At 35.4% G+C, this 24,689-nt stretch overlaps 1 protein-coding gene across 1 annotated transcript in view; it reads left to right on the top strand.

Moving 5' to 3' along the window:
• Positions 1–601: 601 nt before the first annotated feature.
• The window catches only part of LOC104466733 (protein diaphanous homolog 2-like), a gene marked incomplete at its 3' end in the record, with an annotated part of 57,816 nt that continues 33,728 nt past the window's right edge, over positions 602–24,689 (top strand). The window contains exons 1-6 of the mRNA XM_010080258.1: positions 602–690; positions 1,004–1,007; positions 2,111–2,113; positions 5,976–6,070; positions 12,514–12,753; positions 21,887–22,016. Of these exons, the coding sequence (XP_010078560.1) occupies position 2,113; positions 5,976–6,070; positions 12,514–12,753; positions 21,887–22,016 (466 nt within the window). The remainder of the gene's footprint in view (positions 691–1,003; positions 1,008–2,110; positions 2,114–5,975; positions 6,071–12,513; positions 12,754–21,886; positions 22,017–24,689) is intronic.

Here is a 24,689-nt window from a genome sequence, read left to right as displayed (position 1 = left end):
TGCTAATCCATCTGTGTTAGGAATACTCTGTAGTTTACTGAATAGAATTCTGTTGAGATGTTATCCTGAGACCAAATTGCTTTGAGAACTCCCATCTTTGAAGGGTATAAAATAGGCATTGTCTCTTGTATAGGTTTAGTTACCCTTAGGTAACTAAAGGGTAAGTGGTTAGGGTAAGTGGTAATTAACCCTTTTGACAAGCAATTCCTTTTAGAATGTCATGTAAATATCATTCAACCAATTGTAAATGTAGTACAGCTGTCCATACATGGTTATGAAAGCCAAAAATAGTAGCTAAAGCATTCTAGTGGCTGAATAAATCAGTTTAAGTAGTAATGCAGATATGTTGCCATTCGTAAAAATTAGGATTTCATTGTTAGAGATAGGTGACACTGATAGAGAGCAACCGATGATGATTAAACGGTTAAAACTGTTGTCATAATTGAATTTCTTAGAGGAGCAAAATTCGTAAATTAAATTTCAGTAGTGTGCCTCATCTACTGTTTGTTTTACATAGAAAACTTTTTTGTTGTTTCCGTTCTTACATCAATCTTTATGACCTTGTTGAATCTAATTATTTATTACTGAATTTCAGCAATATTTTTGGGTTCTTTCCGTTTGCCTTACGAAGAAATAAAAAATATAATTTTAGAGGTTGATGAAGAGAAGCTGAGTGAATCCTTGATTCAGGTATGTGCAAATATCTCTGGTTTTGTTTGTAGATTTTTCCACATATAAATGCTGTAAAGATATGGGAATTCAGAATTAAGAACAGTGCAGAGTTTTCTGGATAACAGCTACAAATGTATGCCTTGTGTTTACTGTTTTGTTTATTTCACTTCTACTTTAGAATACAATTGATAAAAGCAGTAAAACTATCTTTAGAAGACACTATTACTAGGAGTACTTTTGAATCTCTGACTTTATGAATTTTCTCTTTCAAAAGGAAATGTCCAACAATTCTAGTTTTTCACTTTCAAAGACAAGCATTTACCAGAGTTAGGCTGGTGGATAATGTGGTTTCATCAATCTTGTGGAAACAACTCTGCTTGTTACTAGTGATGGATGGAACTCCCTATCCTGTAGCAGGATAATGCTACAACCCAAAACCCATCTGTAAATCAAACTTGCTCTGAAGCTGGTTTGGTCTTATTTTGAGCCCCAAATCTCTCAGTTGGAGAGAAAGTATGAAATGCAGCTTTGTTGTGTCCCTCTCTGATGTCCTCACAGTAGGAGGTCTCTGGGGAGTGACAGAAAAACATGTAAACCTAAGCTGGTACACAGATGGAGCACAGCAATTATATTGGTGTTGAATTGGTTTATTTTCATATCGTACACAGATTGACTTTCGAGCTAACATACTGGGCATCTATCATTCCTCCTTCTCAGTCTCCTCCTTGCACCCCTGTCCCAGTTTCCCCAAGGCTTCCTAGATTAATTTCTTCTTCCTTTCTTGGACATGGAGAAGGGTTATGCCAGGGGCACTGGGCTCAGCTGAGTTGCCTTGTCTTTTAACAGTTAGTTACATAATTCGTAACTTCTTCAAATTTTAACATGAGGGTTTTTTAACAAAATTACTACCTTGCAAAGCATGCAGCATAAATGGATTGAAATTTTTCGAATTAAACTTGCTTGCCCTTGGTCTGCAGTTTTTCTTGTGTCACCAAGGCCTTCCTGTGTTTCTGGAGTTTTGTTTTCTTGAGGCTCTAAAGGAAGGGCTGCGGTTTTCTCAAACACCTTAAACTATTGGGTTCACAGCACTACATACAGTTAGATATTTGCTTACAGTGTCATACTCTGAGAGTTATACTGCTAAACCTAATGTGTTTGAAAAATAAAGATTTTTGTATCCAAATTTCTCATTCCTGTTTCATTTGGGATAATACTTGATTTTTTTTTTTTTAAATTCCTATTGCATAATGCCTTTGGAAGTTCCCATTTGATGGGTAATGACTTCCAGTCTGACTTTGATGTGTTTCACTATGATGTCCTGCTTCAGGCCACGTTGGCGTGAAATTGATTGGTTTCGAGTATGGGGCCTAAAATTAAATAAAAAGCATTTCTAGTATACATATTTACATTGCTAAAAATACTGTCTTTGGCCACTGAGTAAGTCTTCTCACAAAAACTTAAGGACGTGATACATAGTATTTGGCAATAAGTAAGAAGTCTTGAGTTTATGTTTATTGATCGGGGATATCAGATCATTTGAGAAGCCAACAGGATTAGTAAAATCAAAAATCAACAGGGAGGGAAAACCCACCTTGAGTATCTGAAGTGTGGAATAGTTTCATATTGGTAAGGTTGTCTCTCTGACAAACACAGAGGTATCTTGAGACCTGGATTAATACAAAATAGGATGTGATATGCTGAAGTATAAGGTCATGATCTTACACGTTAATTGTAAAATGCTGGAAGCTGATGTTGTAATGGTTGCTTATCAGTTGGAAAAGTTTGATGAGAAGTGAGTCTTTGCTCACCAGGACATGTATAGCTACCACTGTGATGTAGGTGTATGTAGAGGTTTACCCTGGCCAGCAGCTGAGCCCACGCCCATCCCCAGCTGGTTGCCCTGGCCCACCTGTTGGAGTGGGAGAACGCAGGTTGCCCACCCCTGGCCCACTTGCAGAACGAGAAACAGAGAAGCCTTCAAGCTGCAGAAGCCCTGTTCAACCCTAGCTAAAACACTGGTGTGTTATCAACACTGTGTTTTGGTCATAAGTCAAAACAGCACCGTATGGGCTGCTATGAAGAAAATTATACTTCATCCCAGCCAGACCCAGTAAACCATAAAAAAGGCAAATGTGATTGCAAGGTGCATCAGGTCAAGAATTTCCAGTAGAGAGGATCATTATTATGCTTCGGAATAATGTACTTCTAAGCCCAAAATACATGGTACATTTCTCAAAAATGAATTTAAATTGGAGAAGCTGAACTTAGAAATTACTTAAGGTGGCTGAGGGCTGGGGAAACAGTCTGCAGAAGGGAGCTAGAAGAGATGGGCTTGATTAGCTTAGCAATATAAATAGCTGAGAGGGGATACAACTACGTTATAACTGTATGGGAGAAGAGTGGTGAGCATAAGCATTGAGGAGAAAAATGCATTATGTAAAAGGCAAATAGTATCACCAGGATAAATGTAGATGAATTCATCATGAATGCAACTATCCAGAAAACCCATCTGCCTATAACTTTCAAAAAACTGAGGTTTGGAGATTGGTCCATTTCTGGAGGGAATGGTGTGGCAGAGTTGCTGCTAACAGCAGGGAGATTTCGCTGTTAATCTGGAAAAGATTCTTCCTGTGTTTCTAAAGACATTCTTACAAGTGTATTGGGGTGAATGGGTTGTATCATCTATTTCATGTTCAGTCTGTGCTGGTTTATTTTTATTCTAATCTTCCAACTGAGTTATTAACTAATTTACCAGTTTAACAGTTTTCAATAAAACTGATTGGAAAAATTTTACAAAGCAAATCTTCCTTTCTTTCATGCTTAGCAGAACTTGTACTTTATAAAAATGCACATGTAGAAAGTGCTTTGTTCTAAATATCAAAGTGGTGAAAGCTAAATGGGTATAACATAATTGAACATATAGAAAAGTACTTTTTCAGTTATGCTTCTCAAGTCCTTCTTTCTTGCTGCTTTTCAAACTTATTTTGGAATACTCACTAAATTTAATTGGATTAATCAGTTTGAGTACACGGTAAACTATATACTGTTGTGACTCTTCCTTGAGGAAGATGATCTAGGAAAAAATGTTCTCCATTCCCAATGTGTCTTTGAGAGAGTAGGCTCTTGTAAGCATACAGTTGTCAAACACTGTGTTTAGCAGTGAGAAGTGAGTGATAGTTTCAGAATCTTAATGTCAGCCTTAGATTTCTACTTGTCTTTATGTTTATCTAAAGCATTTTTATTTACCCTATTTTTATTTGAACCCATATCATCATGAACACATGAAACTCTACTGACAAGGATTTGAATACGTGATCACTTACTGCTTTAGCTTCATTTTCAGTATTTAATACAATTAATGAAAATAAACATATTTAAACATATATATATATATATATATATACAGGGAGCTGCAGTACTAGTAGAGCCAAACTGTCTGTCTAAGAAGCCGAGGGTAAGATGAGTTGATCTGTTAGCTCTAGAACATGAAGGGGGGTGGGTGAAGAAAAAGAAATGATCAAGCATGCTAACAGATTTTGGTTACGTAGCTAAAAAAAAGGGCAGCTTTAGTAATAGGTACTCATATTTCTACATTATGGAAAAAATAATTTACAGTAAGTTTATTCATGTGTAATGAAAGATAAGTTTCTGACAAATACTATGAAATTTTTGATGATAGCATTTGGTAAATAGTCTACCTAATGAAAAAATAGGTTAAAAAATTACTTTAGTGTTTGTCTTTGGTCTTTACCAGCAATAAACAGTTAATCAAATGAGAAATAGTTTTTCAGGTCCTTAACTTTTTTTGAGGTAGAAATTTGTGGGACATGGCTTTAGGTTAGTAGCAAAGGAAGCATGCTTAGGTTTAAACAGGAGGCTATAGCTTAATTGTATGACACTGGGGTGAATGTGATGCTTATCTCTGTCAAGTATATTGAACTCGGCTTGATGAGACATTCAGTAGCTCCTTGGTGTAAGTGTAAAATTCTTTCTGGAACAGGGATGTTTTGTATGAGACTGCTCTATTTTTCCTTATTAAGTTGGGTAATGTTTGATTTTTTTCAGCTTGGAGAATTAAGGTAGCTATCACTTGCAAATTTGACAAATGAGACTGATGCCTTTCTGCAAGTTGTACCTTAATGCCTGCTTCATCAAGCCTGGCAGTGATCAGTAATCAAATTCTCCTAACGAATAAGAATATTGCAAGAGTGATGGCAAGATTGTTATGTTCTAAAAATAAGACATCTCTGCCTCTAATAGTACAGGTTTTCTCTGATAAGATTTTTATATCTTGAAAAGCTGGTTGCTTTTCTGATTTTAGAAGGCACGTAACTTTTTTCGTATCAGGGTCTTTTTGTGACATAAACCTAAACAGTGATTATTGGTTCCTGCCATAAGTCTTTCATAAGAACAAAGGTGATTAGTGGAGATGGAAAATTAAGTAAAGGGCACCCTTTGTGTATGTATTTTAATACACTTTGGGTTTTAGATCTTAAGATTTATGAACATTTTTGAACAAAAAAGGCCTATTGACTCTTCTTGCTTGTTTGAATATTAATGTATAATTTTTTCCTTGAAAAATTACATAATTGTTTTGATTTCAAATAATGTATATATCAAAATTTAAAGACAGTCTGAACTTTGCTATCTTTTAAAACAAAAGTATTCTTCAGCCTTAATCTAAATATTTTATACATTTAGCATATCTGTATTTTGAGATGATAAGATCGTATAATAAATCATACAATTTTCTCTGGCGACATGGATAAGATTTCAAGGAAGTTCTACCTTTTGCTGGGTTCCAGTATATTTGCCATCCAGAAGATCTGTACAATTTTGAGTTGTTGCTCTTCTTTTTTTTGCACGAGATGTTTTAAAGTGAAGTTTGTGCACAGTTATTTTGAATGTCTAAAGATTTGTGGTTTTTTTTAGGTGTTTATATCTTGCTTTTCGCAGGCCAGTTATTTCTTGATTAATATTTAAGGAGTAAGATGCAATTAGGAGGGCAAAAGAAGATTGTAGATCTTCAGGGTTTGACAGTATCAAGGAGTTTTGTCTAACTTTTTAATACTGAGAAGACATTCTTCAAATTTGAGACTCTAGCAGAGGTGTTGATGTCTGTATTAAATAATTACGGGCTTGATTTCATGTTTATATAGTATTAAAGCTGCGTAAATAAAATAAGCTTCCCATAATTTCTTCATGCATTTTCATTTTGTGGTATTTTAAGCATGTTATTTTAAGATCTCAGCTAGTTTAATACAACAAAGTTAATATAATGCCTTGTTTGTTTTAGAACCTAGTGAAGAATCTTCCTGAGCAGAAAGAACTCAATGCCTTAGCCGAATTAAAGGATGAATATAATGATCTTGCTGAGCCAGAACAATTTGGAGTTGTGGTATGTATTAGTGCAATAATTAGCTGGAGAATTGTGTTTTTTTCAAGTGGATTAAAAAGAAAAATTTTAAGTTTAAGTTATTTTGGTTAATGTTTTTGCAAGTCATGCGGTAGGCTGGTTGTGTCACATCCCAACCTCTTGCACACCCCCAGTCTATTCACTGGGTTGTGCAGAGTGAGAAGTGGAGAAAACCTGGACACGGTGCAAACACTGCTCAGCAGCAGCTCAAGCATTAGGGTGTTGACAGCATTGTTTTGGTCAGAAGTCTGAAACACACCACTGCGCAGGTGCTGTGAAGAACAATTCACCCCATCCCAGCCAGACCCAGTGCAGCAGGATTAGTCCAAGTTTGCTCTGTTACTGGCAAGGTTCGTGTGCTTTGCCTGGGCTTGCATAGAAGCATGTGGTTTTTAAGAACTGGGTTAAGTATATCTGATGACTTATGCAGAGATGATGTGCTGGCAGTTTTTTTGTAGAAAAAATTATTTCCCCAGTTTCACCTTTGTACAGAAGGCATTATGACAGATTCATTAATGTCTGCAATTTATTAATCTCTTAGTCTGAAATTTGGTGGAGCATAGGACAGGCAGGATCAGGTTTTGCATTTTGCACTAATTTGGTTGTAGTTGACTAATGGCCTTTTCATTTTGGGTGTATGATAATATGCTCCTACAAATGGAAGCCTGGAAAAAAGGTGTAATTATTGTAGATAATAAAAAAGCTGATCCAAGACAGTAGAAATATTTTTCATAAAGTAAAGAAAACCTGCAAAAAATAAGTCTATTTCATTCTTTGCCACACATTTAGCTTCATCTTGGTTGGATGAGTGTGAATTTGATGAGTGAGAGAATGTAACTAATACTCTAGCTGTTTGTGTATGGTTTGGCTACAGGAGTACAAATGACAGTGCAAAAATTGAAGTTTTCTGTCATCAAATGTAAAGTACTGAGATACCGCAGGAGTTAGGTATATGACAATACTTGGGGAATGTTTTTGCTCTCATATTTGGAAGATTATTTACCTCCAATTCAGAAGACCACCAGTTAGAAGGAATAGTTCTTTTGCTTTTTCTTGATGTAGTGGTAAAACAGAAGCATTTAATGAAGGTGCCAGTGTACAAGTACTGTGTATTAAGTGTGTGTAGGTAGTAAGTGCTTTGAGTACACTTTTTTCCAGAGTTTGAATTCATGTCGATTTATGTTTTACTGATAGGTATCTGAAAACCACTTGAACTGAGGGGAGTAGCTTTGTTTTTTTGCAGTTTTTTTGATAGTTTGGGGTTTTTCTATCGGATGTCTGTCAGCTAGGTCTAACACTTATTTCCTAATTCTTTTTATATAGTAGTATGATTTGTTATTTGTAATCTTTCATTCTGATTGTGCTGGCAGTTTCTTTCCCAGAAAATGATACAACCATAAATGGAAGTCACTTGGGAAACTGCTCCTTGTCTTACATACCTGAGGATCATGCATGATCTGACTTCTGTCTACTGCAGGATCGAAACTAAATGGTCCTTTTTTTCTTTTTCCCACTCAGTTGTGTTAAAGTCATAAAAGTATAGTTATTTTCCCTTACGTAGTCATGCTCACTGTTTTGTTGATTCATTCTTTTGAGGAATGACTGATTAGAAAAAGTTGAGAAAGAATTTAAAAGTGTTTAGTGGAACTTAATTAGACAAAACTGCTTAATCAAACATCTCCAAATGGTGATGTTTGTCTTATGAAGGGGCTTAGTTTCCTGAAGCTTGTTTGCTTGTTTGACTTTACCATCTGGTTTAATAAAAAAAAAAACTACATTTCCTTATGGGTAGTGATTCTGTCTTATTTTTAGAGGCCTCTAACTACATTAATACTACTAAAATGCTGGTTTTGTTTCTGATTTTGATTTAATTGAACAATCCATTAAAATGGAAGAAATGCAGCTCAACTTAAGCTCTTTACTTGACTGCAGTCCTTTTTTGCTATGTGTCACATTGAGTTTTGCATTAATAATAATCTTAACCTTGATGTTAAAACAAATATGTTTAGGAATAGAAGAAGAGAAAGACTATCTTAAGAAATATTTAAAATATGTACCCTTATTTGTATGTAAATTTAGATATGTTAATTATTAAGAAATGTTAATTGGATAATCACTGTGCCCATCAAATTTAATAAAGGTTGCAATAAGCTGTTTAAAATCAGTGTAGAAAACCCATACTCAGTAAATGATGAACTTATTAGAAGAGACACATTAACTTAATATTCAGCTGATATGCAGATGAAAGTTAGAATTGCATTTCCATTTAGATGAAATGTTAAAATCAATTATATATTCAAATTAGTTATTGGAACTGTTTTTGAAGTGATATCCTGCGATCAAAAAGGCAACACAACTTCGTATAAAGAAAAGTTTGTGTTGATGTTAAAGTAGAGCAAGAAAAATAGATTAACTGCATCAGTTGTATGACATTAAATAAGCTAGGCAGAATGTTCTCTGAATGTTAAATGTAAAACTTGTGTTTAAGGGTTTTTTTTTTTTATGACATGGGAACAGCTGCAACTTCAATAAGGATACTGGCTTTTGATTTCACTGCCAGTTGAACACTTCAAGTACTATAAAAGCATAAGTCTCATCTATACTATGGAGTGTGAGTACCAACCATTTCCTATCAACTCAGAGGACAGAGTGGAAAAAAAATCTTTTGCAATATTAGTGGTATTTAAACTCAGAAAACTTCACCTACTTTACCATCAGCTGTGAGTTTTGAAGCTGAGTTAAGAAGAATATTACCACTTTTGCAAAGATCACGCCACAATTACGGGGTACAAATTTTAGTTAATAACCCTTTAGCAAGCCAACAAAACAAGTGACAGGAACTGACCAAAGAGTTGCCCTTCTGGTGTGTGTTCTGGAAGAGTGGGAGGGTTGTTTTTACTGGTTTCTAGTGAATGCAAAACGTCCTTTGGCTGTTAGGAACTGGGTTATCAGTAAATTTGTTGCTAATGCAAGAGGAGAAGTTTCACAGAGTAGTTATAGAGACTTGCAGATTCTGTGACCCTTCTTTGGGATTACCTGTCCTGAACAGTCCTTGCTGGGACGTAGATGAAGTGGGAAGAATTGTACAGGTGTATTGCACTTGCATTGGTTTAGAGTCATTCAGTCATTTAAATTGAATTTATTTGCCACTCGTTTTGCCTCATTGTAATTTCTAGACTTGCTGAAGAATTCATCTTTCTAGAACATTACAGTTGCCATTTTTTTTTCCTAGCAATATATGATAGGTAAGAGGCTAAGTTGTCTTAGCAGGTTGACAGATTGTTACAGGAACGTCAGCTTTTTTCCGAAGGAAGTGAGGCAACTTTAGTTGTGCTTTTTGCCTTTTTTCCAGTAATTTTTGATCCTAGTTTTAATACAGGGCTTGGGAATTGAATCATGATAATAAAGAATAAAGAACTGAATAAAGAACTTGATTAGGTAGAGAATTCAGACAAGGACCTTTATGAAAGCCCTGGAGGAGAAATCATGACATGCAGTCCAGTGCTCATAGCTAGCTGGAAGAGGAGTACCCGTTTTCTTGCTTCTTAGCTGTTTGTGGCGGAAGCTAATGCTTGCTGTTATATGCATCTATTTGAATGTGTTATTTCTTGTATGCCTTTGACACTAATTTTGTAGAATTATAAACAATTTGACCTTTCTCTAAGTGAATGTCATCTTTGCATCTTATCTATTTTCAGAAGATTCCTCTAAATTCAGTATGTTTGTCAGCCATTGAACATGTGTATTTAGAAACATGCATATGCAAGAGAAACTTGGGCAGGGTGGGGCAGGAGGAAATAAAATAGCATTTGTGGTGATCTTCTATTGATACATGAGAGCATAATGTATATAAAAAGTTTGGAATTCTAAGGAAAGAACCACTTGAAACAGCTCTTATGGAATTGTCAAGATACTTTAAAAATATGTAGATCAGCAAATGAAATTAAAACTTGCTGCTGGTTTGGTAGTCAAACTACCTTGTGAAGCAAGTAAATGATCATTGTTCCATAACACTTCACAACATTAAAAAAGAAAGAAAGTACAAATTGACTGAAGTGTTGTGAAGGATTATTCTTCACACATGTTTAAGTCACACCATTCTCTTGGCTTATGGGTATTTAGTTGCGCTCTGTTTTCAGGATCTAAAGCTTTTGACAACTTTTTTTCTGTGCCGTTTTGAGTAAAAACAGTAATTGGAGATTGTTCTGCAAAAGTTCAAGCAAATTATGTGATTAATTTTAATTTCCATCTACAGCAGCTCAGTGAAGGTAGATCCTTTCAAGGCAGATGTTTTCAGTATGATATTTCTAAAATACGCAATGATTAGAAGAATAATGTTTCAAGGCTCTGCATCATGTTGGCTTATAGAGGCTCATGGAGAAATTTGTGACAATGGAGATGTATAAAAAAAGATCGCAAGTTACACTAAAATACTGCTTTTCTGATCTGTTCCTTTTCCTTGTTCCAATCTGATCAGATGAATTGTTTGATCTGGAATTGTGAATTGTTGATCTGGAGTGCCTTCATATTTATGTTCATTTTAGCATGAATTCGTTATTATTCAGACCACCAAGTCTTTCCAGTGAAGGTTATTGCTGCTGCTTCGGGTAGCTGTCTGGTAGATAGTTTCTCAAAGAGCCATGGTAAAGCTTTGGGCAACAGGGACATAAGCACATAAAAACCTTTCTGTTTTGATAGTTGAGATCTGTGATTTGTCCCATAACAAAGCTTTTCTTTCAGGGGGACAAAGTGTTTCAGGAACACCACTGATAGTGAATACATTGGGGGAGAAATCTTTCTCTATTCTGCTAATTAAATTTAGGAGTTAGATTTGGAAGGTAATCATTCTTGCATTTAGTAGATGAAAAATTTTCAGTACGTATTCTCCTAAGTTTAAACAGCTTGTGAAGTATAGTCTGCTGCGAAGTAGGAGGAAATACTAGTGATCACTTGTGCAGAATATGAAAGGCATGGACATATTTTGGTAGCTGGTCTAATGAAATTGGTCTTGGGGATTCAACTGAATTAATCACTATTGTAGATACTTTTCAGTATCTCTGTTGTTTACCATGTTACAACACTGTGATTTAAGACCTCCCGTCTTTTTGTCAGATCAGGAAGGAATTAGTCCTATACTACCTTTTGCAAAGTGTCTGAAACATAAAGACAATGGTATCTTGGGCAGCAGTTTGACAAAATCTGTTTAAAAGGACAAAAAGAGAAGAGGTTGAAAAGCAGGCAGTATGTTGCCTACAAAGTATGATGCCGTGGGATCAGAGCTGAAAAAGTATAGCAGAAGAATATCCTTACTTTAGTATCTCTAGGTATATTCCTTTTATATAGAACTTATTGTTGTGAATTTCAACCAAAACCTCTTTATCCACCTCCCAAATCTCATTATTCTTTGGGATAAACAGATTGGGGCTTTTTGATGGTGTGAACTTGAAAAGTCTTATGACTTAAAATACATTTGACCTTATTTAGTAACTATCAGTACTGGTAGGAGTCATTTATTTTAGAACTTGCTATAAGTGTACAAAACACAAAAATTTAATTTAAAACTGCAAAAACAAACACCTAGTTAGAGGTAGCACTGATGTCATCCATAAATATCACAGTTAACAGCTCACATCAGTACAATGGCAGAAAAACCTTTCATGAACGATAGTGCTAGTGTGACTTGGCTTTATATAAACATTTGACTAGTGAAACTGGATCACTTGTGTCTCCAACTCACTTAGATATTCCCATGGCCTTCCACAAGGGTCTGTAAGAATTCATCATCTCTGTCCCCTGTTCTTCTCCCAGTGACCAAGAGCAAGTCGAGAGCTACGTGTCAGCTCAGTAAGAGAGGCTAAAAATGGAAAGTAGAATTCTTTAGCTTAGTCAGACCGAAGTGTTTGCGTTTGTGCTGGTACCAGCAGACACTCGAGAGATTGTCGTTCTATTTCTGATGGAAGAAAAACTGGGAAGCTTAGTTCTAGGAAATTGGTAAATATCAGAGTTCAAGGGTAACTTCACTGGAGATGTGATGAAATGTTTGCCACGTGTACCTTCAAGCTGATCTTCAGTTCTTGTTAGATGGTGGAACTCGCTTACATTTCCTTTGCTGGGAGGAAGGGTTTTGGCAGAGGGCATTTGTTGCCAGTGAATTTAGAATTCACAAGTTAAATGATTTGGTAACACAAAGCACTCTGTTATTTTCAATACATTGCTTCACTGAATTTTTTTCAGGCCAAGTGCATGGTTTGGGGAAGAATACCTCTTGGCAGGAACAGATTCCTGGAAATACAAGACAGGGAATGAAGCATGCAGGAACTGTAGTCTTGCTGGCTGCACAATATTGTTTTTTACCATGAGTTATTTTGTGTAAATAAGCATTTGTTTTTTTTTTATGTTCTGATTTAATGTTTCTTATTTTGTAGATGAGCTCAGTGAAAATGTTGCGGTCACGTCTCAATGGGATCCTTTTCAGGCTCACGTTTGAAGAGCACGTAAACAATATCAAACCTGACATTATGGCAGTTACGCTGGCTTGTGAAGAGCTGAAGAAGAGTGAAAGCTTTAGTAAGCTTTTAGAGTTAGTGCTGTTCCTTGGAAACTACATGAACTCTGGCTCCAGAAACGCACAGTCTCTTGGTTTTAACATCAGTTTTCTTTGCAAGGTAAGATGAAGCTATAAAACTTTTAAGTGCAGATTCATGAAAATCATGACACATGAGAAAGTACCCTAAGCAGGGAAGAACATTCAATCAATGTAGTTTACTGACTGCACCTCTGTTGTTAATAATGGATAGACAAATACAGAGTGAACATTTCTAGGATGGTCCCTGCTAGAGCTGTCTTTCTCAATGCTGTGGTGATTTAAGGCAGTTGTTTAATCGTAAGTCTGTTCTGCGCCTTATTGGAGTATATAAGTAGAACAGGTTTTTTGATGTGAATTTATTCAACTATCATCTTGTCAACAGAATATACATAGACCTCTGAATATGTTAAACAGCTCTAACTGCTTGTCCTTCCTCCCAGCTTCTACCCAGCAATCCCTCAAGCAGTGTTACTGAAATAAGAGTTCGGGATTAAAGATGGACATTGTTATCCTAGGTTTAACTTGAATTGTGGTGACAAAATATGAGATGCAATGAGAACTTCAGAATCTATAGCATTTGGAGTTTAATGTGCAGTGGCTTTTTTTATATGGCAAAATGTGTGTAAGGCATTGATCTGAACTTGACTATCTCAGTTTGTAAAGGACCTTTGAAAATATCTTTAAAATGAAGGGATGCAGCATTTGTAAACAGATTATTTTGTTGTTGTTTTGGAAAAAAAAAAAAAAGCATAAATCTTGCAGAGGAATTTTTCAGTTACTTTTTCTTTGGTCTAACCAGAGGGTCCAGGTTTCAAGTCCCTTTTTTGGACACCATGAGGAAGTTGATGTATACCTCAAGGAGATTTAACCTTTGGGGAAAATAATATTTCAAATACACAGCAAGTCTGATGTGACATATTTCAATAGAGAAAGACTCTGCTTGCTGTAGTTTAATAAAAAGATGTTGCTACTTCTGGTAACATGAAAACAATCACCTGAGAAATACTTCCATTCTTTAATAGCTTTTTTGAAAGAGAGGCCAAGTTGAAGGATTTTTGACATAAATCCAGTACTGCGTTTTCTTTTTGGTAGTAGTGGAATCTAAAGGGAAATGGATGTTTTATGTAGAAAAGTACTTGTTAATGAGGAGGAGGGGAAATGATGACTGCGCGTGAATGGTACTCTAGCATAGCGTAGATTTGAGAAGGCATTGTTGCACCCCAGGTGATAGATTTATGAACTGCTGTCAATGCAAATCCCACAGATGTTGACACAGCTAATGTAGGTTGACTAATCCTGCAAATTGTTCTCTACTGAACTGAATAATTGCTGAAGCATAACTATCTGTGCTTACTGCTAAATTCCATTGAAAATAACTGAGAGAAGAATCTGTGACTATTTAATTCAGCCTTGCCCTCAGAAACAAGATCTATTTGTTAACTTGGGTGTTTTTTGGTTTGTTTTTAAGATACATATTTCAGAGGGAAGTGTTCATTGTTGGTTTTTTTTCTTCTCCCCTGTGCAACTAGAGGAGATACTTCAACGTTCTCCCTAATAAAATGCTGACTGTGCTGTTGCATTTGGGTACTAGGTATATTTTGTTATAAGGTAATGTCTAAAAATAAAATAATCACAGGGACAGTGATCATTGTTGGAGCAAAAAAAAGGTCTCACCAAAATCTAGACATGAATTTGTATTATTAATAGCTCTACATGTTGATGAAACCTTGTGAATTATCACTCATAAGTTCCAAACTCAGAACAAGTCACTTAAATTAATGGAAATGTAGATAAGGTTCTCTGGGCAGAGGGACATGTGTGTTGTCTGCAATTTAAATTTATTGTTTATTGCTCAAGTTAAGAGATATTTTCTGCTATTTAAAGCTCTGATTTTCATTGCTTTATTTACCACTCTAATTTGAATTAGGTTAGTATAGTAATGTGCTTTTGCAAGAGTTCTCTTTTCAAATGGTTTTGTACCTGTACTTGTGCTTCAGTATTGTGTAGAGCAGCAACCTTCTACTCCATCGATGTTTCATTTGATAAAAGAGGAGTTTACACAGTTAGTTTTCATAATGCATTTTTTAAATTACTGCTAAGAATCCAAGTTTATATTTGAGAAATGACCCTTTTTATGCATTCATTATTTTCAACTGATAATTGCATTTGATTTCTTTGTTTAATAGCTTTCAAATTCTGCCCTCCCATTTTCCACTCAAAGTAACAGGATTGTTTTATTGGCTTTGTGTTGTTAACTAAGAGTGTAGTCTGATAGGCCTTTGTTAATTCTTGTGAATAGTGCAAAATACTCAACTATAAAAGATAATGCCGCCTGATATAAGCACCCGGGTTTATGTCTGTCTACAGCCACTTACCAGCTTTATTACATTATTCAAACAGTCTCAAAATTTGAGATCTTTGGTCAATAATTGGCCTTCACTGTGAAAATGAAAACTTCTGTATGAGTGCATGTGGTAGGGCCAGCGTATTGTCTTGTTTACTGAAATCTTGCTGTGAAGTAAAATTTCTAAAGTACATTTCTTGGCTGAAGAAGGCAGTAAGAGAGATAAGTGACATCTAACAGCAAGAACAAGGTAGCACCCTGTTTGCAGTTGTCATGTGGCTTACATGGTTTTGCTCTGTGGGGCTTCTGGGTGCTACTAAATTTTGAAGGCTGCGTGAGTGCTGAAAGATTGTGTGTGTGTGTGGTGGCAATTTGAGAAGGCACTGCAGATGAGAGGTCTTCCTTGAATTATTTCCAAGTATCTTTGTTTCTTCTCCCAGGGAATGTATTTCAGTCATCAGGCTTTAAAGAGGAATTTGAGAGCCTTTCTATCCTCATAGATACGTTTTGATAGAATACCTGTCAAGCCTAGAAATTAGTAACTTATTTAAATGTTTTGTGAAATAGTTTGTGCACTGTTTGTGTGGAACCATGATGAGCAATAGGATGTTACAATTTAGAGGTCACCCTTAGATAACCTCAGGTACATTGTTAGTTTAGAAGTCGGATATAACATGCTAAAGAAACTTTGTCCTAATTTTTTGTTTTGTTTGCCGTAAAACCTGCTACTTTTTTTTAAAAGCAACTTTAGAATGAGGAGGAGAATTTCTTACCAGTTAAACATTACTTGACTGAAATAGGAACTCCTTCAACAGGAATTTTAAAATCAAGGAAGACCATCTGGCTTCATTTTTTTAAATGCTGGTCATTTTTTCTAATTTTTTTTTTTTTTACTTGTTGACTCTCATTGTAGTATATCTGATGGGACAACGTAGCTGACTTGACTCATATGTTAGTTTTTAGGTGTTCTTTACTGTATGTTCAGTTTTTGCCCAAAGACAAGGATTTAAGTCTCAGAAAAAAATCATCAGAAAACATATTAGAGCAAGGGGAATGAAACCAGTGGATATTCCATCAGTGATTTTTAAAGGCTTGATGTTTGTAAGTTTTTAGTTTGTGGGGTTGTTTTTCTTTTTTTAGACCAGTGACGTAAACTGTCTTAAATGTCAGTGGACTATCTGCACATAATAAGAGAGCTTTAAATTTTATATTTTGAGCCAGCTGTCAGCAAGGTAGAACACACGTCTGTGTCCACATTTCTGTGTGCAGAATACACCTAGAAAGCAGAGCTGTTTTAACAATGAGGTATCTTAATGTGCTGAATTCACTTTTCAATAAAACCTGATTTTTGTATTGAATTTTTTTTTTTGTTATTCTTGAACAATCTTAAAATTAATTGTCTGTTTAATAGATGTAATATTTCGTTATATGGTCTGAAAAAAATAAAGAAAAAGGTCAGGTATTGATCTGGGATATAGGTTTGTTTTTGTAAAATGAATGTTCTTAAAACATACTTGTTAATTTCGTAGGTAGAAATCTGTTCTTGTGTAACAACTTTTATTAAGACATGATAAAGAAAAGAAATGAATTCAAACCAGTCTGGTCATAGCTAAAAGGCTAATGCCTGTCTAGTAATTGCAAATCCTTAAAAACAGATTATCTTTCTGGATGTCATATTGCAGTGTATGATGTTAATGAAGAAAGAAATTATTTGTAAACAACCTCTGGCAGAAGACAGAGAAGTTAATTTTGTTCAGATAAGAGGGATCAGCATTAGAATTCATGCGCCGTATCAAGACGGGCAAGCAGCAGCAGCTACTCTGATGTATGCACCAGAGCATTCGTGATTGCTGAAGTGTTGCTCTGCGAAAATAGAAATATGGCAGAAAAAGTAGTCAAGTTCAAAGAGGTTGCTGTCGTAATTCACTGCAGGTAAATCTTTTTACCAGTTGTTGAGTTGGATCTATGTGTACGGATGATCCAAGTGCTGTTCTGAGCCCCTCTTGCAGCAGTTCCTATCCCTTCTGGAGGACAGGAGAACCCTCGTGGTTCTTTAAAGTTGTGCTATACACCAACAGAAAGAAAAGAGGTTTGCTTCAGGCGTATGTAGGGAACAGCTTCTGTTCTTTTTGTGGTTAAGACTAACAACAAGCAAGCTTTTGTAGTGTTCTAGCTGGATCGATGTGTACTTTATGCAATAAGTCATACTATGTTGCTTTTTGTTCATAGTGCAAATAGTACAAGACAAGCTGTTGGTCTAGTTTGAGTTATTACTGTCTGGTGTACATGTATTAATTGTCTACCAGCCCCTTTTCTGTTACAGTGGGGAAGATTTCTAGGATATGAAAAGTTATATAATCTCATAAAAATTGTTAGCAAGCTTTTTTATAGCTATAATAAGCAAATGTCACTGTAGTGGTAGTTACAACATGCATTTTTCTTTACGTTGTCTGTCACTTTTCACCCTCACACTTGAAAATGTAATCCAAAATCACCTGTTTAAAAAAAAAATAAATCTGGAAGTGGGTTATGGTATGATTTGCTGTTTTAAATGCTTTACCAAGATACTACATGTAAAGGAGATTTGTGTTATATTGATGTTATTTCTGAGCTACAGGTGTAAACATGGTGCTCCATATATTATTTGATTTGAATGGCTGTGCTGCGAGTACGATGTTCTGTGCATATTAGTCTTTAATCCTTTCCAAAGCAGTGAACCTGATAGTATTGACCACTCACATTGATGCTTCAGCATTCAGATGGAAGCTGCTTTCTGAAGCCTACACTGATCTACTGAATTTTTTTTTTTTTTACTAAATGTGTTTTTTGCCAAAATCTGTCTCTCAGATAAAGAAAAGGCCATAGAATCAAAGCCTTTCTAAATAAATAAATTTGGAAAACCTTGTCAGTGGCATGCATTGTTAATGTTTTACACATGCCATATATGCAGACACGGCTCTATAAAAGCTTTTACGGTCCAGTGCATTGCCACTACTGAAGATGTAGAAGTAAAGCAATTATTTGTATTCCAAATGGTGAATTCCATTACTGTTGGTGAGGTTTGTTTGTTTGCCGAGTCTCAGGGAGCTGTTATGATTTCTCTAATATGGTAATGCTTTGAGAATTAAAAGGGTAAAAATACAGAGGGCATAACGCAAAACCATTTGGAAGGCAGGGCTTTTTAGGATTCTCAAACTTGTGGTCCAGTATATAATTTATTAAGTGGGAAACAAAAATCCTCTTATCCTCTTTTTAACCTGTTGTGTTTGGTTGTTTTTTTTTTTTTGTTTAACATACCTCAGTCAATAGCAAGGAAATCCTGGCTACATATAAAGCTGTAACCCTTTGTGCAGTCCGCCTTTCACCTCTGCCTTTGCAAAGCGGATATATTTTGCACTTGCTGTATCCATACGTACCTACAGTGGTGAGGCTGGAACTCTTAATAAGACTCTGAAATGGATGTCATTTTTCCTTTTTTGCTCTTATACGAACCCATAATACCACTTGGAATTTAGACCCTATAGAATATTTCATGATGTGTTTCTGATTCAATTGTCTGTTAAGATGTATTTAGGAGCTACTGTATTTTAAAAAAAAAAGGTCTGATCACTATTTACTGTAAATCTCAGCTGTAATTATCATCTGTGAAAGTAACAAGTAAAAGTGCATGGAATGAAAAGAAAGGGGAGAAAAAAATATTGATTTTTTTCTACCCATGTTTTGCTTTTAGTGTGCTAACCCAAATAAGACATTTCTTTAGTTGAAAAGACATTGACTAAATGTCAACTGCCTGAGTTTTTTGTAAATAACTTTTTATCAGAAACTAGATACTTAGTCTTGATCCTCCATGTATTAGCCTTTTAATGTAACAGAAGCCGTAAGTGTATTTTGTTCGTCAGTCTAGCATCTTAAACTTGCCTTTTGCCAGAGCTTTTGCTTATAAAAGAGAATTTAGCTTTATGCTGAAGGGCAATAATAGCGTTGCAAAGTTGATTTTGTACTAAACACAGCGACATGCTACATGCAAAGTCCTGCACTTGGGACAGGCTTAAACTGCTGCAAAGGTGTTGTGCTGAGAGTGGGAAAAACGTAGAATATCAGTGGAAAAAATGAGGCAGCAGTGTGCCCTAGCAGTGATCGAGGCTGGCAGCATCCTGGGCTTCATTGATAGGGGCATAAGTGAGAGATCACAACAGTGGGTGTGGTTTTTTTTTTTTTTTTTGGTCTTAACTCAGAATTTGTGTGTTGGATATGGAGAATGGTGTTCAATATTCTGTACAAAAAAACCTTTTTTGTTTATAAACTTGAGTGGAGGACCACCAAGCTGGTCAGGGGCTGGAGCACTGAGCACAAGCTGATGGAACTGGACTTGTCCAGTCCAGAGAAACAAAGGATCGAGAGGGAACCTGTAGCAACCTTCCGGTACCAAATAGGTTACTGTAGAGGTGAAGCCAAGCTTTTTAGCCAAGTGCCCACCAAAAGAGTTAGAGACAGGGATCATAAATTGAGACTAGGGACACTTTAACTCGATATGAGAAAAAGAAAATTCCCATTCTTAAAAGATGGCTTTTTAATTTGAAATACCAAGAGTTGTCTTTTCCATAAAGTAGAAAATGTTAAATTCCACCCAAGAATAAAAAGAGAGATAAGACAAAAAAAAATTCCCCTAAATACAAATATAATCTGTGAATACAGAGAATGTAAAGGCGTGGCCGTGCTGTTGTTAACACTCCAATTCCTATCTTTCATTTCTCTTTTTCTATCTAAATAATATCTGCTAAACTATACTCAAGAAACACCTGTCTTCCTTTTATCTTCTCATTATATTAGTAGGCTTAGAACTTGATTTTTATAGTATATGTATTGATTCTAAAGATAAAAGAGAGCTACATGTTACCCATTGAGTGTCTTACCTACTGAAAATCAAGTCGGGTTGAATGTAGTTGAGACGTGTTTCTTGATTGGGCCAAAGAAGTGGATTTGACACAGTTGTTGAAGATCAGGATGACTGTTTACTACAGGTTTTAAACAACTCAGCAGGTGCTAATATTAACTCTTTTAATATGATTTTACTGTTGGTGACAAAACATGTTTCTGTTGTAATCTGAAGGCAAAGTAATTTTGTCCATTTAGAAAAAAAATGCTTTATCCACTTGATGATGTCAGAGAGATCAAAGACTGCAAATCCCAGTTCTTGTTCACAGCGAAATTGAAATGCAATTTCTTTTTACCATGCAGATGTTTAGCCACTAAATCTACTTTTTTTTTTTTTTAAGTTGGAAAAACTTGTATGTATGTAACACATAAAAACCTTTTAACTGCATACCATTACTGAGCATTGTTTAGCCTTTAATCACCGAATCGGTATGAATTAAATTGCATTCTTAATTGCCTAAATACCTTATATTTTTAAAAGCCTGTTTTTCGACTGCACTCATTTATCCTTAACAGGGTAATCCTTAAAGCTGAAAGGTCTGTATTAAATTGAACATCGATGGCAAGCCTATCATGAGGATTATAGAATTAGAACTTCTACTGATTTAGAGAATGAGAAAACAAATAGGAGATTTTACACACACATTTATGTGTTCTTCTTAAATAAATCCTTGATTTCATTTGTTGTGTATGTTGTAGCTTCTGTATAAGCACTGTACTAGATGAGTTAGTAAAATGCAGTTAAAAAAATCTTTACAGATATGCTTGTAATACTAATTCTCTATAAGAAGTGAAGTACCTTCATCTCAAACTCTTGTATACACTGGATGTCTCTATTGCCTTTGTAAATAAAGGGTAATCTCTAGTTCCACTAAGTCTTCAGTCAACTCATGCATTCATTCCTTATATCTGCATAGAAATTAAGAAACTAAATTTGTACTTAAAATAATTTTCATATTCTCTTACGTTCATAGTGTTCCTTTGGATAAACACATGCACTCTGCCCTGGGATGTAGCCACAACATCTGTGTTTACTTGGAAAATTGTCACTAGCCCTGTACTTTAACAATTATTTCAGAATTTATTTTTTTAAAAATAGTAAACCAATTCTAGCAGTTAGTGCACTTAAGTTAATGGAGAACAGAGGGTCTTATCACCATCAAGAAGGCTAATTTATTTCAAACCCCTAAAAATTGCCTCTGCAGTCTGGAGAATAGTGAAAACATGCAATTACCTATTTCTTCACACTGTGCATGATTTTCATGCAGCTTTTCATAAATAAAACTGGATGTACTAAATTTCCTTCACTGGCACTTAGGATTTCTTTTGCTTTTTTGTTGTCATTTTGTGTTCCTGTGAGGTTGGATATGTTTATTTCCTGTGTCTGTACAGAAATTGTCCTAAAGTCTTTAGGAAAAAGCAGTATGCTTTAGATTTTGCTTCAGTAAAACGTTGTGGATTTACAACAAGGAGTTTCTTTCACTTGACTGGTAGAAAAGCAAATTGTGACTTTAAGCATGCTGTTCAGCTATGCTGCGTTTCAGAGGGATTCCTTTAGAAATCTGTCAGTGGGAATGGACTAAATTCTGTTCTGTTTAATCTCTGTTCAGAGCTATTTTATTTTTCCGCAGCGAACATTCTGAACTGATGTTGCTAAAACCTCTGAACTTTATGGACTGTCCTCAGGTTTTGTTCTCAGCGTGATTGACTATTCTTTAAAAATGACAGCACAGGGATAGATTCCCTTTCGATTCTTAAATTATAAAGAGTTGCAGAAATTTCAATTTTAAAATAATTGGTTTCATTTGCAGGTAACTAGTGCAGGCAACTTTTTGCTAATGAGTTTACATCTGCAATATTCACTTTATTGAAACACTTTACTAAAAAAAATTATTTTTTTTCCTTATCCTTTTTTCCTGTGTTCACTTTTTAGATTCGAGATACGAAGTCATCAGATCAGAAAACAACCCTATTGCATTTTCTGGCAGAAATCTGTGAGGAGAATTACCGGGACATCTTAAAATTTCCAGATGAATTGCAGCATGTTGAGAGTGCAAGTAAAGGTAAGCAACTAGATAAAACACCTAAAGGTAATAGCTGTTTGCGTTGACATCAAAGGTTTCCAACATTTCATTTTAGATTATAAGATTATGTAACCTGTAAGAGGTAATAGCTGTTTGCGTTGACATCAAAGATTTCCAACATTTCATTGTAGATTATAGGATTATGTAACCTGTAACCATTGATAATCCACGTGGATTTTGCTTTTTCTGGTATTTATTGACCTAAGCAAAAGCAAGGAGGGGAAAATCAGTAATCTAGTAACTTCTCTTCTTCTGAAGTAGGTTGTGGAAATAATACAGCATGTTCCAGTGAAGTATTTGCAAAATCACCTACCAGAAGTTGTGTACGCAGGGTGATGCTGATGGTTAATTTACCATTAAGTATTGGAAGTTTTGTTACTTGAGAGTGAACACCCATGTGTGTGTGTGCACATGCGTACACACAGTGAGTTTCTCATTTTAACACTTGATTTAACACCTGAGTAGAGAATAACAACGTGCTGTCTAAAGTTCCCAGACTGTACATGAAATACATGGTTTATACTGTCCAGTCTATGATTAATACTAATTTTATTCTTGGTCAGTCTGGTGAACATGATGGAAAACTTGATTCTTTTATTGGATATCTTTTTACATGATATAAGCTGTGCTCCTCGGTACACTTGTTGCTTAACTGTTGAAAGGGAAGGCTATGTGACGGGTTGGTGAAGATATCACAGACTGTTTCTTTTTACCTGGGCCTTCCTGATTCATCAGAAGATAAGTACTTATGGGAGCACAAGAAAGAGAGAGGAAAAGAAGTTAGACACACATTTCCTCTAGCTCTATCCAGGTTTCCTCTTGCAAATTTTTATCTCCTTTTTCCAGTGTTATCACTCATGGTCTTTTTTCAGTGCAGTGGTTAGCTGTTAGATAAGATACTTGTTTTTTAATTAGGCCATCATTTTCTTTCGGCTTGTACACATCTGTCATAAACTTTCATTTAGCAGAACTCCTGTTTCCCCAAGGACTCAGGAAATAGTTTTTAGTCTCAAACTTAGTCACAGATTTATGTGCATTTTCTGCATATAAACTAACTTTTATTTCTATTCCTTAAATGTCTCCATGCTACTTGCCTCTTTGATTAGTACTGCATTGACATGAGTGCCTCTGGATAAAATGGAACTGATCTGTCTGTATGGGGTTGAGGATGGCATTGTGTTTTAAGGCAGCATGGAGACTGAAGAGATAACTTGTATGTTACCATCTTGAATGTACCACATCTCTAGATACACATATATATAACTAAAGGTGCATGCTTAAGCAGCGTGCAGCTGGCTACTTATATCTGAGCACCGCTATGGATATTACACAAAGAATTTTTATAATTGCTATTTTTTTGGTGTTTGTTGGCAATGTTGTTTGTTCCTGGCCTCTGAGATGGAATCAGATAACTTTCTCAAACTGATCCTTCCCCCCACCCCCAGCCTTACCCAGTAAGTGGCACTGGTCTGGCCAGTGTGTTCACAAGGACCTATGGTAGAGTAAAATACTCATTTATTTTGTTTATGCAAATAGCAGTTTGTCATTTTAGCTGAATTCCAGAAGTGTTTTCTTGACAATTCTTTTCTGGAGGTGGTTTTTTTTAACTTTAATCCCTTTTTTTTCCTGCTTCTCTTGTTAAATTCTTTACAAAGCCTTGTGGTTTACTAGACACATTTGATGATCTTTTATTCATTTTCTCCTGTGGCTGTCACTTTACCTTGCAGCTTTTGACATTGTTATAGTTTGATTCAGAGCCTCTGATGTTCTGTAAGTTTACTTGAGGAATTAAACCAAAAAAGTTAGTAAAGTTTAGTTAAGCTATAGCATACAAAAGAGAGAAAACATATTAACGGGAACAAAGTTATTAAAAAAAAATGATGCTTAGAATATATATGAAAAAGTTTTTATTGCAGTTAAATCTGTTTTATTCTGTAAGATAAAAGCTCATTACATTTACTATAAACAGCACTAACTTCTTATCAGAAGTGTAAATTACTGTTTGTTTCTAATGACCAAAAGTTCCCTTTCAGCCTTACTTTGCTTTTTGTAACAAAGCAGATTTTTGTTAGAATAAACGTGATTTGTGCTATTTGCTTCAACTGTTCCCCAAGGTGCTTTTTGGTTTTTGTTTAATTGTAATGTTCATCTGCTCTGTCATGTGTGGTCACTTTTCTGTGTAGGTAGTTAACATGCGTTCTGTGGAAGAGAAGATTTTCCCTTTCTACTTATTGTTTGGTGTGTTATAAAACAGTGGTTTCAGGGATGGACAATTAGGTTTATGTTTCCTGTAGGAGGCTTCCTTTGGAATAAATTGGCTACAGATATGAGGACATTGGCATCACTTAGTTGTACATAAAACAGAAGGAAAACTACCAGCAAACATTATCTCTGTATGAATTTTAAATAAGGAAATAGGAGCCAAACAGGTGACAGACTTCTTGAGAGGTGTGCTTTTACTTTTTAGGCACAAGGCAGCCTTGTAGTTGGAACTATACATAAGATTCCAAATACAAGACTTACCACGTTCAACTTTTTAAAAAATCTTGGATGCGTTTTCTCAGTTCCATGTAAATAAAAGTCTTGTTTTGCTTTAATTTACAAATAAGAATAAAGAACCAGCATCTGAACAATGAATGCATAATTTATTTT

The sequence above is a fragment of the Pterocles gutturalis genome, unplaced genomic scaffold, assembly GCF_000699245.1.
Source record: "Pterocles gutturalis isolate BGI_N339 unplaced genomic scaffold, ASM69924v1 scaffold5209, whole genome shotgun sequence".
Lineage (NCBI taxonomy): Eukaryota > Metazoa > Chordata > Aves > Pterocliformes > Pteroclidae > Pterocles > Pterocles gutturalis.
The sequence above is the reverse complement of the archived record's forward strand: the minus strand, read 5'-3'. Positions and strand labels throughout refer to the sequence as shown.